This window comes from Orycteropus afer, unplaced genomic scaffold, assembly GCF_000298275.1.
Source record: "Orycteropus afer afer isolate SDZICR_OR568_19922 unplaced genomic scaffold, OryAfe1.0 scaffold00144, whole genome shotgun sequence".
Classification (NCBI taxonomy): domain Eukaryota; kingdom Metazoa; phylum Chordata; class Mammalia; order Tubulidentata; family Orycteropodidae; genus Orycteropus; species Orycteropus afer.
Window position 1 is genome coordinate 1,639,878 of NW_006921731.1, and position 11,244 is coordinate 1,651,121.

General features: G+C 36.6%; 1 protein-coding gene across 1 annotated transcript in view; it reads right to left on the reverse strand.

The window, feature by feature from the left end:
- Nucleotides 1-11,244, reverse strand: part of FANCD2 (FA complementation group D2) — an 84,412-nt gene that overhangs the window by 66,111 nt on the left and 7,057 nt on the right. Inside the window, exons 6-8 of the mRNA XM_042781654.1 lie at nt 9,925-9,977; nt 7,370-7,448; nt 6,381-6,505 (exon numbers count right to left, since the gene is read on the reverse strand). Of these exons, the coding sequence (XP_042637588.1) occupies nt 6,381-6,505; nt 7,370-7,448; nt 9,925-9,977 (257 nt within the window). The remainder of the gene's footprint in view (nt 1-6,380; nt 6,506-7,369; nt 7,449-9,924; nt 9,978-11,244) is intronic.

Here is an 11,244-nt window from a genome sequence, read left to right on the forward strand (position 1 = left end):
ATGTCATGCTTGGAAGGGTGGAGGGTCGACGAAAGAGGGGGAGGCCTTCAGGGAGATGGATTGATACAGTGGCTGCGATGATGGGCTCGAGTATAGCATGGATTGTGGGGCTGGCGCAGGATCGGGCAGTGTTTCGTTCTGCTGTGCATGGGGTCACTGTGAGTCGGAAACGACTCGACGGCACTTAACAACAACTAACAACATGTTGAAGAATTTCCCTTCTATTCCTATTGCTCTGAGAGTAGTTATCAGGAACAGATGTTGGATTTTATCAACGGCCTTTTCTGCATCGATATGATCATGTGGTTCTTTTCCTTTATTTTACTTATGTGATGGATTACGTTGATTGTTTGATTGTTTGTCCAATGTTGAAGGATCTTTGTATGAACTCCACTTGGTTATGATGTATTATTTTTTTGATATGTTGTTGGAGTCTGTTGGTTAGGATTTTGTTGTAGATTTTTATGTCTATATTCATAAGGGGCATTGCTCTGTAATTTTCCTTTTTAGTGATGTCTTTGTCTGGTTTTGGTATCAAAGTTATGCTTGCTTCATAAAGTGAATTTGGGAAGATTCCATGCTTTTCCATGTTCTGGAATTGTCTGAGTGGGAGTGGTTTCAGTTCTTCTCTGAATGTTTGGCACAATTCTCCAGTGAAACCATCTGGGCCAGGATGTTTTTTTCTTGGTAAATTTTTTTATAATCTGTTCAATTACTTCTTTTGTTATGTGTCTATTAAAATTTTCCATCTCAGTCTGTATTAGTTTAGGTAAGTAGTATTTTTTCTAGAAATCTGTCCATTTCTTCCAGATTTTCAAATTTGTTGGAGTACAGTTCTTCAAAGTACCCTGATATTATCCTTTTTATTTCAGTTAGTTCTGTTTTGACACTGCCCATTTCATTTCTCACTTGTGTTATTTATATATTCTCCCTCTTTCCCTTCATTAAGTTTGCCAGTGGTTTGTTGATTTTAATTTCTTCCAAAAACCAACTTCTAGTCATGTTCATTTTTTCTATTGTCTATTTTGTTTCCTTTATTTCCGCTCAAATGTTTATCATTTCCTTTCTTCTGGTGACTGCAGGCATTTTTTTCTCCTTTGGTTAACTGCTGGAGATGGTAAGGTGTTGATTATGGCTTGCTTTTCTCTTTTGATTTGTACATTTATTGCTATAAATTGCCCTCTGATCACTGCTTTTTTCTCTGTTCCAAAGATTTTAGTACACTGATTTTTCATTCTCCTTAGATTCAAGGAATTTTTAAGTTATCTCCTCTGTTACCTAATTGTTTTTAAGGTAGGTGTTATTCAGTTTCCAGGTGTTTGCTCTTTCTCCATTATCTTCCTATTGTTGATTTCTAATTTTATAACATTGTGATCTGAGATGATGCTTTGCAGTATTTCAATGTTTTTAAATTTACTGAGGCTTTCTTTGTGGCCTAACATATGGTCTATTACAACTTTGCCTGCTGAAAGGAAGGATGACTTGAAGCACTTACTGATGAAGATTAAAGACTACACTCTGCAGTATGGATTACATCTCAACATAAGGAAAACAAAAATCCTCACAACTGCGCCAAAAAGCAGCATCATAATAAATGGAGAAAAGACTTAAGTTGTCAAAGATTTCATGTAACTTGGTTCCACAATCAATACCAATGAAAGCAGCAGTCAAGACATCAGGTGACATATTGCACTGGGCAAATGTGCTGCAAAAGACGTCTTTCAAGTGCTGAAGAGCAAAGACATCTCTTTGAAGACTAAAGTGTGCCTAACCCAAGCCATGGTATTTTCAATCACATCATATGAATGTGAGAGCTGGACAACGAATAAGAAAGACTAAAGAAGAGTTGATGTTTTGAGTTGTGGTGTTGGTGAAGAATACTGAAAGTACCATGGACAGCCAAAAGAACTAACAAATCTGTCCTGGAAGAAGTGCAGCCAGAATGCTCCTTGGAACATTGTCTCTTATGATGGTTTTTGCCTTAAAGTCAATTTTCAGAAATTAATACTGCCACTCCTGTTTTTTTTAGATTGCCATTTGCTTGATCTATCTTTTTCCAAACTTTGATCTTTAGTCTATTTTTGTCTTTGTGTCTTGTAGACAGCATATTGATGGGTCATGTTTTCTTATCCCACCTGCAACTCTCTGTCTCTTGAGTGGTGCATTTAATCCATTTACATTCACTGAACTTATCGACAAGTATGAATTTATTAATGTCATTTTGTTATGTGTTTTTTTCTTGTTGTTGCTGACTTCCTTGCTCTGTATAATTTTCTGTGCTGAACTTACTTTTGTTATGAATTTCGTTATCATTTCTTTTGTTATTGTTTTAGTATTTGCTAAATATTTGTGCCTCTTTCATTTTCATGTGAAGGTTTATTATTTTTCTTTGAGGTTACCCTACGGTTTATCATTTCATTCCCAAAGTATGTTGTTGTTGTTTTATGTGCCGTGGAGTCAGACCCGACTCATAGTGACCTCTCCTTGGGTTTCCGAGGTGGTATCACTACAGAAGTAGATTACCCAACCTTCCTTCTGAGGAGTGGCTGATGGGTTTGAACCGCCACCCTTCTAGTTAGCAGTCAAGTGCCTTACACACTATGCTACCAGAGCTCCCTTCCCAAGTATAGGACAGTCTACTCTACCTCACAATTGTCTTGACTTCCTCACCATTTGTTGTTATTGTTATGTGCCGTCGAGTTGGACCCGACTCATAGGAACCCTTCCTTGGGTTTTCCGAGGCAGTATCACTACAGAAGTAGATTGCCCCATCTTCCTTCCGAGAAGTGGCTGGTGGGTTTGAACCACCAGCCTTCTGGTTAGGAGTCAAGTGCCTTAGGCACTATGCTACCAGAGCTCCCTCCTCACCATTTAGAAGTTCTATAACTACACTATTTTTTCCCTCTTTTTGGTTTGTAGTTGTCCTCATTTACCAATTGATGTCTCTGATTCCCTGTTTACAGTCTTGTAGGTTTATTTTATTTTGGATCCTTCCATAACAGGTTGATTTCTGGGTTATGTCATCATGTGTGCTAATCACAGGCTGCTGTTTGGTGTTGCTGATTCTCTGTCTGAAGGGCTTCCTTTAGCATCTCTTGAAAGGTTGGTCTAGTTTTAACAAATTCCCCTAATTTTTGTTTATCTGGAAATATCCTAATTTCAACATCACATTGAAGGATAATTTTGCTGGGTATATAATTCTTTGTTGGAAATTTTTTTCTTTCAGTGTTTTATATATATCATCTGTTATGTACTTCTAGTGCTGCACTAACAGAAATACCACAAATGGGTGGTTTGAACAAATAGATTTTATTCTCTTACAATTTTGGAGGCTAGACATCCAAGTTCAAGGTGTCAAGCTCTAGGGGCTGGGTGAAAGACCCTTGATCTTAGGTTTCAGCTCTGTCTCTTGCTCCCAACCCACTGGAGCTAGAGGTGTCTCTTCACTCAGGCAGCTGCAGACTGCTGAGGCTAATAAGCCCAAGGTTGATAAATAAAATGGCACAGTCTCAATATAACCAAACAACACAGCATACTAGTAGTTGAAGTCCAGAGAGTCCCAAAATCAGCAGACAATGTGGTAGGCCACCGAGATAAAGACTCAGCCAAATGCAGGGTCCAAGCATACCAAAAAGCTTCAGACCATTCCCAAAGCTATTCTTCATATACTGGAAGCCAGCCACATCCCTAAAGGACCTATTCAGCTGCTCATGGCAGATTCCATCATAGAGTTGATTGCCAGTCACATCAAGGGGAATAACTATAACCAGCTGGCACTCAAAACCAGACCCAGCCAAGCTGACACATAACCTTAACTATCACATCATCCCACTACCTTCTTGCCTGCATGATTTCTGCCAAAAAGTCAGAGCTTAGTCTTATCAGTTGCCCTTCGTAGGTCACTTTTTGTTTTTCCTTTGCTGCTTTCAGGATTCTTTGTCTTTGGTTTTAGTGAGTCTGATGACAGTAAGTCTTGGTGATTTTCTTTTTGGGTCTACTCTGTATAGGGTTCACTGAACTTCTTGAATGGGTATATTCTTATCTTTCATCATATTAGGGAAATTCTCTTTCAACAAATCTTTGACAATTTTCTCTGTGGTTTTATTGGTCTCTTCCTGTTCTGGAATTCTGATTACATGTAGGTTTTCCTCTTGATGGCATCCTATACGTCTCTTAGGCTTTCTTCATTTTGTTTTGATCTCTTTTCTAACTGATCCCTTAACAAAGTAGTATTGAGATATTTGTCTTCAGTGTCTCCATTCTGTCTTCCATTGATTCAATTCTACCCCTTTGCCCATTCAATGTGTTATCTATTTCTGAAAATTTAGTATTAGTCTTCTTTTCTATTTGTAGCTTTTGCATCGTTTCTAACTTTTCATTCATTTTTGTCAATTTGTTCTTGTATTGTTTTCTTAAATTGTTCTAGAGTTTCATCTGTATTTTCCTTAATTTTGTCAGTGTTTTCCTTGATCTCTTAATCCACTGATGGTACTTAAATATAATTCTTTTGAATTCCTTATAGGAAGTTGCAATGCAGCTTCTTCCTCAGGGAGGTTTTCTGGGTCTGTATCCTGGCCCCTGTTTCTACTACTTTATCTTGCTTCTTTGTGTGACTGGAATGGTCAGTTGTCTCTGAGACATTGATACATCATTGTATTTATATTTAATTGGTGATTTTATGTTGGTGTGATTCACCTAAGATTTTTTTTTCTTTATTTTGTTTTGATGTATCTGAGTGAAGAGAGTACTATGCTCCTCTATTCATTAGTTGGCAGTACATAGGCATTCACCACCTGTCTCCTGGTAGTTGTGAAAGAGAATGAGAGTGTGTGCACAGATATCTGTTAGCTGTCTGTGAAGAGCAGTTAATGGTGAATTGGATTGGCACTGGTGACCGTCTAACATTGGTTAGTTGGTGCAAAGCAAGTGGTGGCGCTCCCACACTGGGTGGGGTTGCAAGAGGTATGGGTATGGTTGGGTTGTATGGGCATAGGTACTGTCTCCCAATCAGTTGGACAACAAAACAATTAAAAACACACACACACACACACAAATAATAAGACAAAAAACACAAACTGCGTAAACAAATAGAAGCACCAAAAAAAAAAAAAAAAGGCAATAAATGAGAAGATATATTTTTAAAAAGACAAAAGATAAACAGAAATAGAGAAAAAGCCCACAATGTCTGGGGAGTGAGTGAGATAAAAGAGCAAGAGTAAAAGAATCATAAAGAAAAAATGTGAAAACTGTAAACAGAAAAATTAGGATGGGAAGAACCAAAAGACAGAAAAAGATGGGAACCAGGAAAAGAGAAGACAAAAAAAAAGATAAAGCCAAGAATCAGGGAAGAGAAAAAGGAAAAAATATATATGTATATATAAAAGAAGAAAGGAGGAAGAAAAAAAGAATAAAAACAAACAAACAAAAACAAAACTAGGGGGCAGGGCAGGGCATCCAGGCTCTTTCAAGGCACAGACCAAGATTGAATTCCTGCTGGTCCATAAGGTGGGTGAAGGTGTGGGATGGCCATACCTCCATTCACCAAGAGGCTGTGGGGTATATGTAACAAGGGGAGCAACACACTTTTCTAGTTGTCAGCCTCCAGTGCAGTTGCCTATACTGTCTTCAGCAAGTGAAGCCTATTTTTAGGTTGCTGTTTGGAAAAAAACACTGCTTGCAAATATTCAAAATGGCTGAGCCCTTAGTATAGTTGAAAGTCCACCGCTCACTCTGTCACCTTATTTGCCTTATTTTCTGTTTTCTAATCTAGTTGTCAGTCACCAGTGCCATCATTCATGCATTCCTTGTTGAGCAGTGCCAACTCTTAGGTTGCTGCCCAGATCGTAATGCTACTTGTAAATATTCAAACTGGCCATGCCGTCAGAATAATCAACATTCCACAGCTCCATTTGTCTCCTTATTCACTGTTTTCATTCAGGTTCTTCTACGAGTTGGCATTTAATCCATTTCTGTATATGTCTCTTCAAATCTCAGGATTCTAGATTTATCTTCTGTTATCTGTTTCAATTGGTTTTTCATTTCTTTGCTGAAGAGGGGCTATGTAGCTCATCTGCCTATTCTGCCATCTTGCCGGTAAGTCTAAGCCTGGAATCATTAAGAATTTGAGGTTTGTTCCAACTTTTTCACCCATTCTATCAGAATTCATTTATTGTGGCCCTGAATAGAATGGTCACTAGTAGTAGCTGTACACCATTTAATTTTTCTGGACTCAGGGTCGATGAAGCTGTGGTTCACATTGATGATTAGTCCTACAGACTAGTATTATCATCTTCTTTTTATATGAAGGAGAATACATTACTGCTACTCTCTTTATACTATAGAGACAGAGCTCCCAGAGTAGAATCATGCTGCTTTCCCACCTGAGTTCTTTTCCCACGTCAGCATGCTGGGAATCCCCAAGGATTTCAGGCAGGCTAGTGATGAAGTCATGTTGCAGGGGCACTGGAGCAATACTGATCAGCTGCATGATCTTGGTGATGAGATCCTGCAGTAGAGGAGACCATTAGAAGTATAGCACTTTACCCAGAATAGAGAAAGATTTCCTACCAGTGAAATGCAGAGCTGAAATTACTTTGTACATAATGTAACAATAAAGAATACATAGATTCAACCTCAAAACCTATTTTCAGAGGTAAAGGGCCCAGAAAATTTCACATATGGAATGGTATACTAAAAAAAGTAAGATGGATGGTATATTATTTAATTGGTCTGTTAAATTCTTTATTTCATTTAATTCTTCATAATCTCTTGGAGTTTCTCATTTTTAAAATGTAGGGACATGAGTTGCTCAAGGATACACAGTGAATAAACTGAAGACCCAGAATTCTAGACCCAGTGAGACTCTAAACTCATGTTCTTCCAAATAAAAATTCAGTCTCAGAATGTCTGCCAAAGATTAGACTTTTAAGAACTTCTGAAAAGAAATGGGGCTCAAGCTCTAAATGGATTCAACATTGATGTTTAATTACAAGTCACGTAACTGCAAATATGTCCTCTACTTTTCTCAATATGTAATCAAATTAAAACATTTGCACAGAAGTGATGATTTGAGATTTCATCACTTTAGAGAAAATAAAACATAATCATCTCTATACTTTGAAAAGCTAATGAATTTCTTTCCAAATATTTTATTTATTTAATAAATAATATCTAGTCATCATAACTGTATAACCTTCTTTTTGAGAAAATCTAAAGGTGAACTACCCAGGATTCTCCAATTGTGAAAGCTGAAAAATGTGAATTTTCTGTGTAGAAAGGAAAAACAAAAACTTGCAAATTCCAAAAATTTTGTTCTTAAGTATGAAAACATATTCTTTAAATTCAGGAGATATAAAGCCACAAGGCCTACCTTGCCATCTACAATTCTGTCCAGCCATTTTAGCTGATTGATAATGAGTTGAGGCATGCTGATCCCATCACTGTTCTTGCTGAAATGTTAGAATAAGAACGCAAGGAATTCAGTCTTTCTGACTTATATAACAGCAAGCATTAATAGTGCAAAAATACTACAGCCATTTAATTAATATTTTCTGAACATTTATTATGTGTTATGCACTGTGCTAGACAAGAATAAATAAATAAACCATGCAACATATGCTTGAGTATGTCAAGAAAGCTGTCTGAAAGAAGAAATACTAAACCATTACCAGAGGCTAGATCTGGAGAAAGAGTTTAGAGAGGGAAGAGAGGGCTGGATACTATCTGTGTTAATAAACTTTAACAAATTGAGTAAAATAAATATTAAAAAGGGCCAAAACTATAATATGATATATGCTAGAAAGATAAGTACTGCTATGAAAGATGGAAGATCAAATTAGCTATATTCATGAAAGTATTGAAAACCATTTTTGATGAAGAAATGTTGGCTCAATTATTATTACCCACAAAATGGCCATTTCTCCCCTCTTTTCAACTTCTTACGTCTAAAATTTTGAACCATCTCTACTTCCTTTACTCTGAAGCATTCTCAGTCCTTGTAGCCAAACTTAAATGCTTAAGAACACTTAGCCAGGAAATAAGCATCTAGTGTGAGCCATTCAGAGCTCTGGTGGTACAGTGACTCAGGCATTTGACTGCTAATCAGAAGGTTGGTAGTTCAAACCCACGCAGAAGGAAGATGGCAGTCTACTTCCGTAAAGATTTACTGTCATAGAAACCTAATAGAGGTTGCTATGAGTTGGAACCAACTCAATGGCAGTGAATTTGGAATTTTATTGGTGAGCCATTCAATTAAAACATGAATTTTTATCATTAAATCAAGTTTATTATTATTATACATAGGACCCTGAGAAAACTTATATTAAAAAGGAGAAAATACGAATGACCTAGAATCCTGTCAACCAATAGGAGGTCCACTATTAATATGTATGCGTATGCATGTGTGTGTATAATTTTTTTTAAACAAAATACTGGGCTAACCTGTAAGTATTTATTAGTAACATATTTTTTTTTTCAATTAATGTATGAGATTAAGTGAATTAAATGAATAAGGAACACCAAAGAAGAGTTGATGCTTTTAAATTGTGTTGTGTGAAGAACACTGAAAGTACCGTGGATCACCAGAGGAAAGAACAAATCTGTCATTGAAGAAGTGTAGCTGGAATGCACCTTGGAAGCAAAAACGTCCAGACTTCATCTCACCTACTCTGGTCATGTTGTCAGAAGGGACCATTCCTTGGAGAAGGATATCATGCTTGGTAAAGTGGAAAGGTCAGCAAAAAGGAGAAGACCCTCAATGAGATGGAGTGACACAGTGGCTGCAACAATGGGCTCAGTACAGCAAGGACTGTGAGAATGGTGCATGACCGGGCAGTGTTTTCTTCTATTGTATGGAGGGTCGCTGTGAGTTGGAGCCAACTTGATGGCACCTAACAACACCACTACTCTATAACTTTTAATGTCTACATGATACTCTATTGTTTGGATGTATGTAATTTAACTTAACCAATCCCCTATTGTTGAACATCTCAATTGTTTGTAATTTTGTAACTGTTATCTTTATTCTACTTCTCAGTTTTTATCTTAAGATAAATTAGGAAATGTGGCATTGAAGATTAAAGAGTACGCAAAATCTAAGGCTTTTGATACATCCATTCACTGCCCTTCATTTATATGTTCATCATCACTGTATGAGCATGCCTGTTCATTGCACTTTCGGTAGAGGAGACCTTCTGAGAGTAGAAATTGTACTTCATTGTTTTAATTTTGTGTTTCTTTGATTACTAACAAAAGTGAACATTTTTTAATGTTCATTGCTCTTGTATTTGTATGTGAATTGCCTGTCCATGACCTTTGTCTACTTTTCTGGTAGGCTATTCATTTATATCTGACACAACTATTTTTTAAAACAGGCATAAATTACAACATAAAAGGTAAAGAACAATATTCAGAGAATACTTGACTCCAGACAACTGGCTCCCTTCCTTGAAGACAACTACTTTGTATTAGTTGACTGTATATTCTACTAGGAATAGTCCATGCATAAAAGAATACAACAACACAAAAAACACTGCTGTCAAGTCCATTCAAATCATAGCGACCCCTCCTTGGGTTTCTGAGGCGTTATCTCTACAGAAGTAGATTGCCCAACCTTCCTTCCAAGGAGTGGCTGGTGGGTTTGAACTGCCAGCCTTCTGGTTAGCAGTCAAATGCCTTAGGCACTACACCACCAGAGCTCTCCTGCGTATATAAGCATATGCCATATTTACTTTTAACAATAATCCTATTTATTTTTATGTAGTCCTATTAACAGATAAAATTTCAAAGATATTACAGGAACTTAAGAACCTGAAGTCTTGATAAACAGGACCTACAGAGCAACCAATAATGTTTCAGAGTAACCTTCTGGGCAAGAAACTTAAGTATGCCAGGGTACTTTGAACATTCCAGAATAATCCCACTTACTTTTCAAAAAGAAATTCTGGCAACTTTTCAAATAAAGTTTTGATAACAGCAGGCTAAAAAAGAAGACAAAAGGAATTAGGATATTGTTATATGTCTCTAAAAATATTTGTTAAAAAAGTCCTAACTCTTTACCTGTGCCTGTGAATAGGATCTTGTTTGGAAATAGGACCATTCTTTTATTATGTTAATGAGGTCATATTACAGTAGAGTGGATCCTAAGCCTCGTATTTTCTGACTGGTTTTTTATAAAGAGAAATACAGACACAAAGAAACAGATACACATAGGGGAAAGATGCCATATGACAATGGAGACAGATGCATCTATAAGCCAAAGAATGCCAAGGACTGCTGGCAACTACTAGAAATTAAAAGAGACAAAAGGACCTTCCCCTAGAGCTGATGCCCTGAATTTCTGTTCTTTAAAGCCACCCATTTTGTGGTATTTTGTTACAGCAGTCCTAGGAACTAAGACAGTCTCAAAATACACAACAGAAATGTACAATTAGCCAGAATTCTCTCCAATAAGAGCTCTTGGAGGAAAAACTTGCTATAATTGAAATCTTCTCAATATAAAACTGCCCATGCAAATGCTATCTGTATTTTGAACATAAGCTGCTGGAATACAAAGACTTATCTGTAAGTTATTTCCTGAAAAAAATGCAAAATTACTAACAAGCCAAAATTAGATCAGAGAATCAAAAATATTAAATATTATGACAATCATTAAATAACAAAAACAAAAGATTAACAAATACTGCAGTTTGCAAGAAGATTTACCTTCACAGGAACAAGACAGCTCTTAGATTTAAGCTAACTAAATGGTATTCCAAATTTCAAATGAAAACAAAGAATTTTAAGTATGGGAAGATTAACAGTGGGAGAGAAAAGAAGTAGAAAAATGAAGGGTAGGGTAGAAGGGAAACTTTTCATCATATATATCTTTTATAATTTGAGATGTTTAAAAAATATCAATGCATTATCCACTCAAAAGAATGGAGGAAAAGAGCAAAAATCAAATTATGCAAGTAACTAAAAAGCTAAATGGGAGGTGATGCAGATATGAATATAGCAGAGACATACAAGATACTCAAAGCACACAGGATGCAGCTTTAAGAAACAGGAATCAAAAATATTCGGTAATAACATATCTGACAAGGGACTTATCTCTAGAATTTATAGAATACTCCAACACCTCAATAACAAAAAGACAAACAATCCAATTCAAAACTGGGCAGAAGACATGAATAGACACTTCACCAAGGAGGATATTCAAGCGGCCAACAAACATGAAGAAATGCTCACGATCATTAGCTATTAGAG